Below are 15,794 nucleotides of genomic sequence, written 5' to 3' on the forward strand. Positions count from 1 at the left end.
CAGGCCAGGCTCAAAACAGCAGCGCCTGCAGGCTGAATTTTTGGGCAGCATTGTCATGGAGATGCTCTTTGAATGTGACAACAAAAGGCATCCGAAGTTGATAGCGGCGAAAAGCTTTTGGAAGCCCATGAAAATGATATTTCACGGAGCTGGTCTTAAAACAACCTTATGCATTTTAAAGCAGACTCTTGAAAAAGCATTTACATGATGTGAAGCACGTCAATACCATCACATGACTTATCTCTCAAAGCAACAAATAGATCAAAATCAAAGTATAATGAGCCCAACAAATAAATGCAGCATTTTAATTTACTTTTATTTTGGTTTTACTTTTTGTGTGACAGTTTGTAATTTATTATTTAATTGATGACATTCTTCCATTTGACTGCATGCTCACACAATAAGCTCTCATCGGGTAAGATTGTCAGTTGTTTCACGTTATGCTCACATGAGGTAATGATATCCTGAATCACTTCTGAATTCAAAAGAATGTATTCATTCCAAATACAAAACAGTTCTAAATTGCATATTTTGAAACGGATCATATTTAAAGCCATTAAGATGTCAGAAAAGTCGAATATGAGAATGTTTCCAGTGATTGGCAACGCAACAGCTGGTTGTCTGTTGAACACAATGGAGGCTACAAGGGTGTGGAAGGAGATCTCAAAGCTACTATCACTCTCTTTTTGAGGAGCCATTATGAAAGAAGGGGGGTTGGGCTTGGGGGGGGGTCATGAAACTGGAGGAGAACAAAGAAGTCAGCTGCTCCTGACAAGTCAGGACAAAAAAAAACACACGGTCCTTTGCATACATTGATTTCTTATTACTGTACATAAGTACAACTTTGCAGTTGTTTTTGTTGTTGCTATTTGGAAGCAAAAAATGACTTCCACTCTTTGTACTTGTTAGGAAGTCAAAGAGAACAACAATCCTGTCAGATAATGGTAACTAACACTGAGCCTGTTTCCATTTGCTGTACTGAATGCTAATTCGTAGCGGTAATTAAAACAAATGAAAATGTGTGCGAAAGGCCAGGGACTACTGTACAGTGTTTTTATTGTGTTTTGAGCGTTGAGATATTTTTCATGAAATCATAACATATATTTCAATATTAATGAACTAAAACAAATAAACAACAAACAATTGTGAAAATATGTATAACTTTTGGGCACATCTGATCCCTTGTAGAACATTGGGATTTTAAATATATATATATTATTAATGTTTTAAATTGTAAATAAAATTAACAAGCCATTAATCAAATATATAGAAAGACAAAACTTTAATGGTTTATTATTATTATTATTGGAAAAACCCATTTGATGACTGCAAAATTATTGTGTACTACAACATTGTAGTGCTTTTCTTTTAAGTGCTTAGGGTGTTCACTGAGATGTTTTACTGCAATGTACAGCTTTTACGCAGTTACATGTACATTGCAACACATTATATTGATATGTTTTGGTAATGCCTCACTCCACAAATCCACTTTTTCATCCTGTGAAAATGAAATATGGTGGCTAACAAACGGCGGACTGGAGAAGTTAAACTAATGTGCTCACAACTGCTCTTTGTTATACTGTCCCTCAGCTGGGCGTGCTTGCACATAATGCTCGTCTTTTTCCCGCAGGCAATGGCATCCAGGCCGTGAGTAGTGTGTTCAGTGAATATACTCATTGATTGTATCATTGTATGTATGTGGCTTTTAAACCGCTATCAATGCCTGCTGTCTGGTTGCTTTGAGGGGTGGAGGAGGGGCTGCTTCTCTTCACATTGCCCCTTCTTTACTGTACAGTATCTCATTAAAAAAAAGAGATGGGGAAAAAAAGTCGGTGAATTTCATTGATACTGATTTTATTCCCTTGACACAGCTGTCACACCTAAGATGCGTGTGTCATATTCGTTAGAATTTACACACAAGTGATTTATTTTCACCATTATCATTTAACTTAGCTGTATCAACTGATTTGACCCCCCCCCCCCACCTAAATTCTCGAAGCTCGAAATCGTGAAATAGGAGGAAGCTGACTCACTCAACCAACCTGCTTCTGAAAAAAAAACCTCCCCATGTAACTGTGAAAAAGTTGGAGGTTGCCCCTCCCCCACCCGCCCCATGGTGCCCAAAGAAGAAGAAAAAGAGGAAGAAGAGCAGCAGCGCTTTAAAAGGTAGCTCCCACCTTCTTTAAATGAAGTTGTTAACGCACACGTTGTGACAAGACACTTAAAACATCTCGTTCATAATTACTATTTTAACATGCAAATGTCATTAGTCGCTCGTTCGCAGCTGATGAATATTGTGACGTCGACATGGCAACAAGCATCGGGTAACTAAACTGCAAGTTCCTTAAACAAATACAAATCAACTGCACCGTTCCAAATGAGTTGCAGTTATCGTTTTACTTTTATCTCATCTGTTGCTTAGAACCACGTGACATCACTCTTCTTCAGAGAGGACGCGCGTGCGCGTGAGGTGAGGTTAGGTTAGGAAAGGAGGAAGGGAAGAAGAAGAAGTGGTGGGGGGGTGTCGTGCACGCGCCTCATCTTCTTCCCAACGGCTGACAAAAATGATTGAACAATTTGTTGGGGGCGGAAAGGTGAGCCGAGCAGGACAGACGGCATCAAAGTAAACTTTGAAAAGTTCCCTCCTACAAAAACAACAAAAGACACCAAAGAAGTCAGCGTTATTAAACCGGAAACGGGAGAAGAGAGGTTCGGTTATTGTTTCTTCTAAAAAAACAACAACTTGTTGTCAGTTAAGTCGTTGTTTGGACCCTGAAGGCACCACAGATACGCCTAAAGTAAGTACACGTACTGCAAAAAAAGTTTGTCTTTCTAACGTATGTGAGAGATGCATTTGATTCAGGAAAACATGTGAGCATGTACATACGAGGCAGATAATAGAAACGTAATAGGACGTTTCTTAACAAACGTTTATACTCTGGACTCGAGTGCCGAATAAAACGAACGGAGCAATGAAGACCATTTTGGCCAGTTTCCTGATTAAGAACGTGGCTATAATGGCAAGCGCACAGTGCACACACAATTGTGCGTGACACTAGCCGTGTTGTTCACCTTGGACTTGCATGTAACAATAAGAATTGTTTGCTCTTGCTCTTACAAGTTTCCGGGGGAGCGTTTCTTGTGCAGCACATAATGTGAATGAATACTGTATGAATTATGTGAGCATGCCCGATTTGTCTTCGCTTTTTAACGTTTATTGACGAACTAAATTATTGCCAGCGTTTAATTACGTCATTATTTAATTGAAACATCTTTTTGGGTAAGTGGTACCATTCAGTACTGTGCATTGCAATGCTTTGTATGCGTTTGTTTTAAAGAACCCCCCCCCCTCCCCCCCAGCAGTCAACCAAGGTGGCTGATATTCAGTCTCTATTAAGATTGAACAAAGTACAGCTAATTGTCTAAAAAAAAGAAAAAGAAAATAAATGAAGACAAAAAAGTAGAAGTACTGATTCAACTGTTCTTAAAGCAAAGTTCACTCTTTGAAATGTAATTAAGTACAACTCTCTCCCTCTCTCGCTATATATATATATATATATATATATATATATATATATATATATATATAAATATATATAAATAAAACAGATCATATTCAATACATATTTTGATAACTTTGCATGAGTAACTAACTGCACATAAAACACTAAATGTACATAGGGCTGTATACATTTAGCTCGTGGTAACTGAAAAAAATATACAGAACCACGGCCAATCAATCTAACTGACTAATTGATGATTTCCCCCTGTTGCTGTAACAAAATATCTACCTTTTTTTTAAGTTGATTTTTTTTTGTAGTTTTCCCAATTACTAAATGTAATGTTTCAGTGAGTCCTTTTTGTGAGACGTGGAACATGACTAAGGCAGTGGTTATTTTGCTTTGACCAGCAACTCTCCTGCTGATTGCAATGGCTGATTGGTCAGTTACCACTCAACAAAGGACAAATGCTCACTACAGATGTAGAGTAGACAGATTTGTAAACAATACCTACAGCAGCTTGATTCTGCCCCATACCCATGGTTTCTGATATGTTTTTTTTTAATTTGATTAATTTATGATATCAGTTTGTATGTTTTTTGTATAGATCATCAGTGTGGTATGTGGTCTTCCTCTAGTGGTATCCCAAAGAATCACTGAATGAAAAATGAAGCTATCCACAGTGAATACAGTGAAACAAAAGATTCTTTGATAGTAAGGGATGATTTTTATGATGACATTTATGTCTTGATGCTCTGAATATGATTGTGTTTACTTCCTCAATTATTTTTCTCTACTGTTTCAAGACACTCATGTCAAATGTCTGTTCTATTCTATTTTAAGCCTTTTTAAATTTTATTTTTATTATTATAGCTGCCATTTCAGCGGCTGCTTTATCTTCAGTTTCCTCCTGTAAATGGGACAACGGGCAGAAGCTTGTGTGATACTAAATAAATAATGAATAAGTTTAATTGTGTGTAACAGGGGGTGGTTAAGTATTTGTGTGTACAGTACAGTGCTCAGTGCTTACACTGGCTGGTCAGGTTACTCCACTTTTGGGCCAATCACACGACAGGTATTTGGCAGATTGAAATCAAAATAAGATCTACAATTGGAGAAATCATTATTGTCTGCTTTAAGGATGTCCATTGTTTTTAATTTGTATTTTTTTGTTGTTGACTGCAAGCAGTTTTCATATCAGTACCTTAAAGAATTGAATAAGTCATATTTTGATTAAATATATATTTTTTTTACCATGAACATCTCACCTTACCAAGATTTGATTCCAATTTTTGGGTCTGCGATTCGATTTAGAATTGTTTTTCAATTCAGAATCGATTTTTGATTAACAATTTGATTGACTAATTTTTGCTTCAATTTATAGATGTGCAAATAATTGTCATGATCTACTCCAGTCTCACTTACTAATTAGCGCGCTACTCGCAACACTTTTATCGCTCAAAGGAACGGCTAGTCATACAAAACATAACTCACCGGCATATGCACTTCCTACGCTGCAATAAACAACTTTTATTGGAATAACTTGATTGTGACTCTTTCCCTCTACACTCGTGTGGCTACAACTTAACAGTGTATCAGAATGCGCGGAACCACACTGCCCCTAAGTGGCCAAATTGTGTACAACATGAACAGCGCTCCCAATGAAGGCACACACAAACACATGCAAGACAGTATAAAATAATTTTGGAACATTTAAAATCGATTCTGAATCATACTAAATGAGAATCTTTTTTTTGGGGGGAGGGGGGCACGCCCCTAGTATTATATTATATTTATGAAAAAAAGGTTAGCATGAAGTAATACATGTTAAATTACACAAGCATGTTTTCCAAACAGTCTCCAGTTTGAGGTGTAGTAATCAGTTCTGTTTGAACTTGGTTGCTATAAAGCTTCATTTCCTGTTTCACTACATTGGATGTCAATTTTTCTTTTGACAAGAATTACTCATGCAATGTTTTGTGCCATATTTGACCAAAGCCTTAGGAGACTGTTCTTTTTGCTTGCAGATTCCAAGTAACCTTCACTGCACCGTTGCTCCATCCCACGATGCCAACTCAGTCTCTGCTGCCGTTTGTGGAGAGCCCGGAGGGACTCACCCAAGACAGTTTGATTAGCAACAGTGCCAGCATCCCGGAATCTGGCTCAAGCATGACCCCTGACGCCTCCTACCTCTCAAAGACCGTGGCACAATGCGGAGCCAACGAGTCGCCATCGTGCATGTTCTGCGACGAGACCTTCAATCATCAGGATGAGGTGGGGCATCACGTTCTAACACAGCACCCCACCACTTTCTTTGAGCCGACCGTGCTCAGAATCGAAGCCGAATTTAGAATCCCTGGGCAGAGACCCCGTGCCAAACCAAGCAGCTTGGCGCTGGATAAAGAGGAGGTCCACACCTGTATCGTGTGTGGCCTGGCGTCACAGGACGCCAGTGAGCTGGAGACCCACCTGAGGAAGCACAAGGACTACTTCAGCTTTTGCTGTCATGTGTGCGGGCGGCGGTTCAGAGAGCCCTGGTTCCTCAAGAACCACATGAAGATGCATGGCAAGTCGGGAGCCAAGAGCAAGGCCCTGCAAGACCAGGAGGGTCCTGCTACTGTCAATGGCGTGGTCCAAGAGCCCGTGTCGGAGCCAGTGGTTACTGCCTACAAAATGTGCATGGTTTGTGGGTTTTTCTTCCCGGACCACTGCAGCTTGGTAGAACATAGTAAAGTACACAATCGAGAGGTGGGGCCTGGAAAAGATGAAGATGCCGAGTCAAAGGGCACCAAGGCTGAAACGCTGACCCAACAGAGTTTTTTTCACAATCTCAATCTCAAGCCTTCTCCTGCAGGCGAACCTTTGCAACCTGAAAGAACGTCAAAATGGATTCCTCAACTGGATCCCTATAACACGTTCCAGGCCTGGCAATTGGCCACAAGGGGCAAGATTGCAGTTGGCCCTATTACTACGAAAGAACTGGGCCCGGAGGCCAGCACAGACAACGAGGACTGCGCCTCTGATAAGGAGCAAATGAGCATTTCCTGGTCTGATGGTCAGGGGGACAAGAATTTCAAAGAGGTTCCCAGCAGAGAGCTGGGACCTCAGCAGCAGGATGTGGCAGCAAACCCGGACAGCAAACCGCGACTACCACAGCGGCGGTCCTTGATGCAAAAGAACAAAGACATTTATAGGCCCACTACTTGTGAGGAATGCCAGCGAAGCTTTAAGACCTACCACCAGTTAGTACTTCACTCTAGGGTACACAAGCGTGAAGCAGGCGGGGAGCAGAGCCTCACCTTGCCCACTTATGGAACCTTGTCCAGAGCAGGGTCAGCGGCCTACATCGAGGACGGGACTGAGGAAGGCTTTGACACAGGTATTTATCGATTCATTTGTTTACCTGTACGCTTGCTTGTGTGCAAGATTTGAGGATTTTCACAGATGTGACATTTTGATGCAGAACAAGGAATTAATATTTATCAATGTGAACATAAATCAGACATGACTTGTCAGCCCATTGGAACAGTTGGAGTGGAACATGGTAATCCCAAACTTTTAGTTTGTAATTTTTTTTTTAAAGGGGATGTCAACCTTAAAGATTTCTTGACAATAATGTGTTATATTTGTGAAATATGAGTTATGGTGCAAAATCCAGCCGTTTTTATCCATCTCAGGGGACGGACATTTTGCCACTTGCTGTCCAATGAAGATGACGTCACAGAAGATGACATCACGGTTGCTCATAGGCAACGACCAATCAGAACTCACCTGTTCTTTAAAGCTGAACTGTGATTGGTTGTTCCTGAGACCTGAGCATCTGTGATGTCATTTTCAATCGACAGCAAGCAAAATGGCTGCCTTCTGATATTGATTATTTAAAAAAAAAAGCTGGATTTTGCTGCTTAACTCATATTCCACTAACGCAATATTGATCAGAATGCCATATTTAGACTAGTGGGGCTGCATAGAACATATCGTCAATAATTTTTTGGGGGGGTTGACTTTCGCTTTAAAGACCAGAACAACTGTAAAAATATTGCACCAATCACAATTTTCCATCCAATCCACGATCTTTTAAAAATTCTGACCTGCCGATCGCGATTTTTGTTGATTCCAATATTTTTTCACAACAAGCAACATACACTTTCAGTGTTCTACTCTTGTTTTTAGGGGAAAACATTGACAAATATCTGTGAAATATTACAAACGGGTTGTTTTAACTGCATATGAAGTAGTTCTCGCAAATAAAAATGAAAAACCCATTAGTCATGTCAGCAGAAGAGGACAGTGGCTGACTTTTTCAGTCCTCTAAGAAGGGAGATGAGATTGGTGGAAAAGATCGGTTTATTTTTAATGGATCGTCCGATCACCGATTCCCCCAAAGTTAAAGAAATCGGGGCCGATAAATCGGCTTGCCGATCGATCAGTGCACCCGTAATGTACAGTACTCGTCGCTAAGCTAGGAAGGAGGACCCTGCCAACATCTGGCGTTTTTGTTGTCTGTTTGGAAGTCTGAGCTCTTTGAGTATTTATTTCTGTTCCTGTGTTTTCTTGTTTCAGGTGAGGATGGCTTCTACCAATTTAAAGACCGATCGAAACGCTGCAGCTACTGTGGCAAATCATTTCGCACAAGCTATTACTTAACAGTGCACCTGAGAACTCACACAGGTATATTCATCCCACTTGAAATGTGAAAAAAATTCTCATAGCAAATGATCTGTTCCAGGGTATAAATTATTTACAATAAAATGTTTTATGAGCCCCCTACTAGTCTAAACACGGCATTCTGATATTTGAAATTGTGTTTGTGGAATATGAAATAAGCAGCCAAATCCACCAGTTTTTATAATTCTCATGGGGAGGCCATTTTGCCAGTTGCTGTCGAGTGAAAGTGACATCACAGTTGCTCAGGGCTCAGGTAACCACCAATCACGGCTCACCTGTAGTCCGAGTATGGTCATGTGATGTTCGCCAGCTGAGCCATGATTGGTCATTATTTGAGCAACTGTGATGTAATTCTCAATCAACAGCAAGTGGCAAAATGGCCGCCCACTGAGATAGATAAAAACTGGTGGATTTTGCTGCTTAACTCATATTCCACAAAGGGAATATTAATCAGAATGCCATGTTTGGAGTAGTTAGAGTGTTGTAAACTTTTTTTTCCCCACTTAAATTGGTATAAAAATACCAATCAACACATGTTAATGGTAGAACATAAAAACAACACATTCTAATCTTTAATATTGAGTAAGAGACACTGAAGTAAAATTGGAGCGCGAGTACTACTACAGACTTCAGCATTTCACTTTTTAATAATATAAAAGCTGAAGAACAGTAAAACATGCAACAAATCTGTTGTCGTCCAACTTTTATGAGTGACAATGCAAAGAGAGATTATTGATCATGTATGCGATGTAATGTGCTTACGCAGATCTTTTTGTCATATAATTTACATTCAAAATTTTGCCATATTGTACTGATCATCCAGAGCAGAGATGTGGGTACCATATTTTTAAGTGAAAATAACTATTATTCATAATATAATAATATTTTTGGATCTGTGGTCAGCAAAGCACACTTGAGGTGATCACAGGAATCGCCTAAATTTCATGTGATGACAATCATGCGCAATACTGTTTCAACCTCAGGATATTTGTTGTTCATGTTTGATTGTGAGTCAAATGACTTAAGAGGTTTCTCTGCATACATTTTGCTCTGTTGATTCTTGTTACCCTGTCTTGTGTGTCAGGTGAAAAACCCTACAAGTGCATCTATTGTGACTATGCTGCCGCCCAGAGGACGCCACTGAAATGTCACATGGAACGCCGTCACAAGGACAAGCCTTACGTGGACATGGGAGAACTGCAGGATAAATTGCAACTCCTTAATGGCGAGCTTGACAAAGTGCCTGCGCAGAACGATGACGCGCATGAAAAAGTAATTGCTAATCGAGCTTTCAACCCAACTGAGAACGTGACCATAAAGTGCCCTGTAGCTGTTAATCTGAAGGTGGAAAAGGAGGAGATAAAAGAGGGGAATGGCGAGGCCCCATTAAATCTGTCCTTAAAAGTGTGTCTCTCCGTCCCTGCCAGCACACAACCTAGAAATGCATTAGTTCCATCGGTGTGTTCATTCTGCACGTACAAAACCCTCTACCCGGAGGTTCTGATTATGCACAAAAGGCTGACTCACAAAGATAAGTGTGGCGGTGCAAGAAAGAACACTTACAGCAAGCAGAGACGCCTCACGGGCTGCCCACCCGCGCTGGAAGGAAAAGACGTCGTCCCTCTCGCTATGATTGACAGGCGGCACCCCCGCAGAACCAAGTCCCCGTCCCCGCCACAGACAAAACCCAAAGACGTGATCACGCCTGCCAGCCTACCTCATGCTCCCAAGCCAACCCGCGCGTCTCCTGACGCCGGCCCCCACAAGAGAAAGCATCACAAGCACAACGGGGAGTCCCAGTCTGGCCAGAAGTCCGCTCGCTCAACCAAGCAGGCGAGGAAGTCGAGCCCGGTGGGCGCATACCAAGCTGAGCAAGCGCCCACCTTTACCAAAGTGGCAGCCGCCGAGAGGAGTTTCCCTGAGAGAAGCGCAGCCATGTGGCAGTCTGACGCCGCGCACCTGTTCCTGCCCAGCCAGTTCGGGAGCCTGCCTCCCATCGGCGAGCCATCCAGCAAGAAATTCAAGAAAATTCTACCTGCAGGGGGGGGCATGGACATTGGCTTCAGAGGACCACCACCGGGTGATGGACGCATCAGGCTGCGTCTCCAAGGGAGTGGCGTTCAAGGTACGTCGCAAGGGTCATGTCCACCTGCGGACATGTTTGCGCCAATAAAGAGCAAGGCGGCTATTGGAGGAGGTTTGGATGCCGACTGGAACATGATGAACCTCTTTGGTGCCTGCACCCCCAACAACCTGGCGTCTCTCTACCACGACATCCCGCTGAGCCAAAACCACATGGGGCTAGCTCATCCAAGAGCAGGTACGTAGGTTGGATGCTACAGGGCGGCGTTGGCGGCGCTCACCTAGGGTGCTTTCACACCTAGAATTGTAGTCCCGTAGTCTGACTCAGTTGAGGATTTGTAAATTTGGCCCAGTTGTGTTATAGCAAATCAAATGCAACGCTACAGTTCATCTGCCCTCTGTGCTCTTGTGCTTATCTTGTCTAGATTGATTCATTCATTTGCCAGTTGGATCAGATTTAGTGCTGAATGTTTTCTCATCAGAGTTCATTAGATACTGTTGAATTGATTAATCGGGTTTGAGTACCGTGTTCACCACACCTGATCAACTGAAGCATACGAACGGGGAATTGAATTGCGTTAGCTTGAAACAACTGTACGGTCACATGTTGTGGATCTAACATGGCCGATGTCTTCCTCAGGGGGCAGGAGTGTGCTGTTACCGAAATTACCCCCTCCACCCATCCTGCCCAGGAGAGAGCCCCCAGGTCCCGTGCCTAATCAACACTATGGGACCTCTGATAACACAATGTAAAAAGGTCAAAGCACACTGAAAGACTTACAATTTCTTTTTTGTTCACCTATGGCCTAACACAAATGGTTCTTTTGAAAATGTGAAATTATTTTCATATGCTGCTACCTTATTTTGGAGATTGTCGGGTGTTAAGTGTATTTTGTTGTTTTTAGGGCTGAAAAAAAAAATGCACTCCAATATTTGTAGGCCCAAAAGCGTCCATTCCTGTCTGAGCCACACTAATGTTCACCAGAGTTTACCACATAACATTTGTGTGTCTTTTCAGCACGTAATAATAATATCTAGCAAACCTTTGCTTTGTGAAATGTTGCTGCTATGTTCATTAGTGGTATGTTGAGTATTTTTCTTTTTCTTTTTGAAGCCCAATGTGCTACTTGGTTTTCTGGTTGACCGAGAGTGTTGGCACAGTTTGTGTGGTGCTTTTCTTCAAATGGTCCTCAAGATTTGGTGGTTATTATTAGTGCTGTACTTTGTTGTTCTATGGCACATTTTCAGTCAGTTTTTCGGGTCTTGCAGACTCTTGAAAGTATTTAGTTTCATATAGCAGTTGTTCATCCCGGTTTGTTATCTTTAAAGGTGACTGGGTTCTTAGAGCCATGCAACACAACAGTCAGCCATAACAACTGCTAGCAGAATCCATGTGTCAATGTGAATAAATTGCAGGCAAAGTCTGATTGAATTGATATTGTGCCACTTCGATGTGTTCGGATTAAGTTATGTATGTTTTTGTTTCACATCTTGCATAATTGAAGTATATTGTTTGAGGTTTGTATTACACGTTTAAATAAAATAAAATAAAAAAGAGGCAAAGAGGTGCATGTCAGTTATTGGTTACCTTGGTATTACTGGCTGAAGCAAATGTACTCTAGTCAGGACCATCATTTAGACATTAAAGTACAGGCCATTTTAACTTGAACCTCTTATCTTTAATCCTAAAAACATTTGTCTGAAAATGTGAATGGGGGGTGGGGGGAATCCCCCTATAATCAACACAGTACATCCATCATTCAGGCTTATGATTTAGGGTTGTACTGTATTTTGTTGAGCTCAGCAGTGACTTGAGAAATCTGCCACTAGAGGGCAATATTTACAAAGTACTGTTTAAAGCTCCATGCACCTGCAGGCCAACTCCGTTGTCACTAGAGAGTATGGTGCAGATTGCAGACCATTGATTTTATTTGATATCTTATTTGCATTAATGCATATCAATTGCGGTTACCCCATATTTTAGTCTCTGCCTCTTCATGGGGCGTCTCTGTTGTGGAGCCTTGTGTAGTTGTCAACACCTGGTGACACAATCAGGCTTCAAACGCTACCCGCTCATTACTGTCAGACTGTAGACGTTTCACCATGACGTCACCAGTTTTTTTCGGGTGGCAAAAGGGTCGCCTATGGCACGAACAGTAAACTAGGCTGACCATATTTTCATTTTTAAAAAAAGAGGACCCTCAGCCGGCCTCAAGATGGTGGTCTACCAGTTGCGGTAACACGATGCACTCCACCTAGCGCAATGAAAAGCAGACATTTGCATGAATTTATCAATCTGTCAACATTTTTACGTGGCGTAAAATGCTTGGGAGACCAACGCTGGCCATAATTTTACATTTAAACAGGTACAGTAAACTAATTCCAAAATAGACGTGGAAGAAATGTATTTAACATGATTAATGTGGTTATTGTATAATTGGCCTTGGGCACACAGTCCACAAGACATCGTCATCCACTCTTCTGGAGGCTGCGGCAAATGTAAACAAAGGCTTACTGTAGGCCGCAGGGGTCAAACTCAAGGTCCGAGGGCTAGATGTGGCCCACCACAAAGCAAATCAAGCTACCATGATGCTTGCTAAAATCTACTAGAAAATCAAATTGTAATTTGTGATAGATACAAATGTTAAGATTTTGCAAGCATTTCTTGACAATTTGTACAGGACCAGATGATGAAGCGGGTGAACAAACAATTGTTGAAGCTATAAACATGATGTACCGCAATACTTGCAATAATTTTTTTTTACACATTTTGAGGTTTACTTAGAAGCCCTAAATCACATGCACAGTTGCTATACTGTTATATTTATTTACTCATTTCATAGTGTGATTTTGTGTGAACTTTTAACTGATCCTTGTTTATAAACCACATTTAAATAATTTTAGTAAAAGACCAAAAACAACTTTCAAGAGGAGATTGGCTAATATAAGAAATCTTAATTAATTGAAAAAGCATACAAGAATAGCATATATTTTTGAGAATGATTCCACACTCACTGTTTGTTGACAGACAATTGTCAAAGTTGTTTTTCTTTCTTCGTCTTAAAGATGACAAACAATCCATCCTATGTCACTGTAATCTCTGAAATGATGAGGCTGCAGGATATCTGTAAAATTTTAGACTGCTGTCAACTTTTTCCCTTCTGATTCTGGGAGGCCCCCTAACAGAGCAAAGGTTCACCATATTTCAATTCAATATTATGTGAAATATGTGAAAATAACACGAACACATGGACAGAGCATGCCTTAAAGCCACAGTGTTTTCAAAGTGACCACTAGATGTCGCTATAGCATAGAATGCAGCTGAAATGCATGCATTTAGAAGCACGCACGGTGGCTCAGAGAGACCACACTTCGCAAGCCTTCCACCAAATATTATTTTGCGTGAGCAAACAAGCATCTCTGCGAGCGATGGCGACTTGGTTGATGGTGTGAAGCCCGGCGAGCGACACCGAAAGACAGAGCCAGCCGGATTTAGCCGGAGCAGGTGACAAGAGCGGCTAGCGGGAGTTAGTCGGAGCCATAGGCTGGAGTGGCTAACCAGAGCGGCTAGCGGGAGAAGCTATTAAAAACAAGCTAGTAAAAGCTTACAAGAGCAAAACAGAGGTGACAAGCGAAAGGAGCCCGAATCACGGAAGTCAGTGACGACCACCTGCTGTGGAAGGTAAGTGGCGGTTGACCCATTGGGTCCGAAACTCGATGGAAGCGCCACCGGGGCTAATTACATTTGGGAAGTTGTCCTTTTGGCATCCGTAACAGGAAGGTGGCAGCTTCTTGTAAAGTGTAACATAATTAGTGATTACTAGACCTACGATTATATATATTTTTTATGTTGATGTGATGGAATATATATATATTTCTTTTCTTTTCTTTCTTTTTTTGCACATTGATTGCATGTTATTATTATACTTTAAAGCAGGGGTGTTAAAATCATATTAGCTCAGGGGCCACATGGAGGAAAATATATCACCAAATGGGCCGCAGCAGTAAAATCATGGTGTATAAATTGAAAAACAATTGCCGACAATTATTTGCAGGCCAGCCCTAAATTGCGGTGGGTAACTATAAATATATAAATGGAACACGGCAACACTTTGCCCGTATGAGTTCCGGGCGTGTTCTACCTATTTTGCATATACCTATATATTGTTCACAGAATACTTTGTGGTGCTGTTAATTCAATTGTAATGACGTTAATCCTTGTCATATGTGTAGTTGAATGTGTGTCGTATTCAGCACGTTTATGTTTGTTTTATGTTGGTTTATATATATATTTTTTTAACTAACTTTAAGTTGCGTGTAAAATAATGACATCCAGAGCAATTCTGTGTAAAAGTTGCATTGCTCATCTGAGGATTGCTTGTGAAATTACAAATTTATATGCTTTGATTGTGGCCGTTCTTTTTTTTTTCTTTTACTTTACAAAATCATCTCGTGGGCTGGATTAAACCCCTTTGTGGGCCGACAGAACTGCCTTAAAGGTACAGATAGTGATCCCTAGCGCCATCTAGTGGTGAACTAATAATTCATTCATTTTTAAAACTATGTCAATAGTATGCAAAAAAAAAATGTATCTCATAAATGTAATTTTAAAAAAATGGAATTTTTTATTTTTGTACTAGCTTCTTCCGCCAGTCGCTTTTGCTAGCCACTCCAGTTTATGGCTCCGACCAACTCCCGCTAGCCGCTCTTGTTGGCTGCTCCGTCTAAATCCGGCTCGTTCGGTCTTTCCGTGTCGCTCGCTGGCTGCTAGTCGCTGTCGCTTGCCAAGGTGGTAGGCTTGCGAAGTATGGTCTCTCTGAGCCACCGTAGTGTGCGTGCTTCTAAACCACACCGAGGCTATAGTATACCGTATGTCATACTTAGACCAAGAGCACACTCTAAATATTTTTTTTACTATTTTTGCAGAATCATATTCATCACATATTTCATTAAGACATGTAAACAACAAATGACTATGGACAATCTTCATCACAATGAGTACTTTCAACTTTGCTTTTTTTGTTTTTTTTGTTTTTTTTGCACCCCTGCCACTTCCCCCTTCCCTTTGAGTAGACCACATCTGTTTGCTGTCTGCTCCCCTGGGCCAGCGCTGTGTAATCTATTGCATTAGCTCACATTAGTGCATATTGCCCATGGGCCTCGGTAATCACGAACGCAAAATGAGCATTTCACTTAGCATCACCCTCATATTCCCCCGCACTGCACAAACACGCGGTGGTCGTCGCAAGTCGACAAAAGCTTATGACATCCGTCTGCCGACTCTCCGTCTCTGGGTCCGCCAGGGTATGTTTTTTGTTATTTTTTTAATGATGGAGCAGACTATAAACAAGCAAAGATACTCTGAATTTTGCCCAAGTCTGTTTGCTGGAGTACTGGAAGATCAGGAAACAGCAGATTGTGCCGTGCCAGATGTTTACCTCCATCTTAAGACCAGACACAAAGACAACATGACAGGCCTTCCTTTAATGATCATCATAATCATAAACCTTAATTACTGTAATTTCTGCAAATAGTGGCTGTTTA

The 15,794-nt window shown here is 41.2% G+C and overlaps 1 protein-coding gene across 2 annotated transcripts; it reads left to right on the top strand.

The window, feature by feature from the left end:
• The first annotated feature begins 2,143 nt into the window (after nucleotides 1-2,143).
• Nucleotides 2,144-11,816, top strand: znf217 (zinc finger protein 217). 2 transcript variants are annotated; one of them, XM_077553353.1, is made up of 5 exons: nucleotides 2,144-2,166; nucleotides 5,528-6,879; nucleotides 8,064-8,171; nucleotides 9,253-10,488; nucleotides 10,891-11,816. In XM_077553353.1, the coding sequence occupies exons 2-5, from the start codon at nucleotides 5,568-5,570 to the stop codon at nucleotides 11,001-11,003; spliced, it is 2,769 nt and encodes a 922-aa protein (XP_077409479.1). In that variant the 5' UTR covers nucleotides 2,144-2,166; nucleotides 5,528-5,567; the 3' UTR covers nucleotides 11,004-11,816. The 2 variants fall into 2 exon arrangements, with proteins under 2 accessions (XP_077409479.1, XP_077409472.1); XM_077553346.1 differs by lacking the exon at nucleotides 2,144-2,166 and adding an exon at nucleotides 2,237-2,798.
• The last annotated feature ends 3,978 nt before the right edge of the window (nucleotides 11,817-15,794 follow it).

The sequence above is a fragment of the Vanacampus margaritifer genome, chromosome 1, assembly GCF_051991255.1.
Source record: "Vanacampus margaritifer isolate UIUO_Vmar chromosome 1, RoL_Vmar_1.0, whole genome shotgun sequence".
Classification (NCBI taxonomy): Eukaryota; Metazoa; Chordata; class Actinopteri; order Syngnathiformes; family Syngnathidae; genus Vanacampus; species Vanacampus margaritifer.

Bases quoted from the DNA above. Each gene is read 5' to 3' on its own strand.
- znf217 (XM_077553353.1), top strand. From the start codon at position 5,568: ATGCCAACTCAGTCTCTGCTGCCGTTTGTGGAGAGCCCGGAGGGACTC. The intron at 6,880-8,063 runs GTATTTATCGAT...TTCTTGTTTCAG, and splicing joins TGAGGAAGGCTTTGACACAG to GTGAGGATGGCTTCTACCAA. The intron at 8,172-9,252 runs GTATATTCATCC...CTTGTGTGTCAG, and splicing joins GCACCTGAGAACTCACACAG to GTGAAAAACCCTACAAGTGC.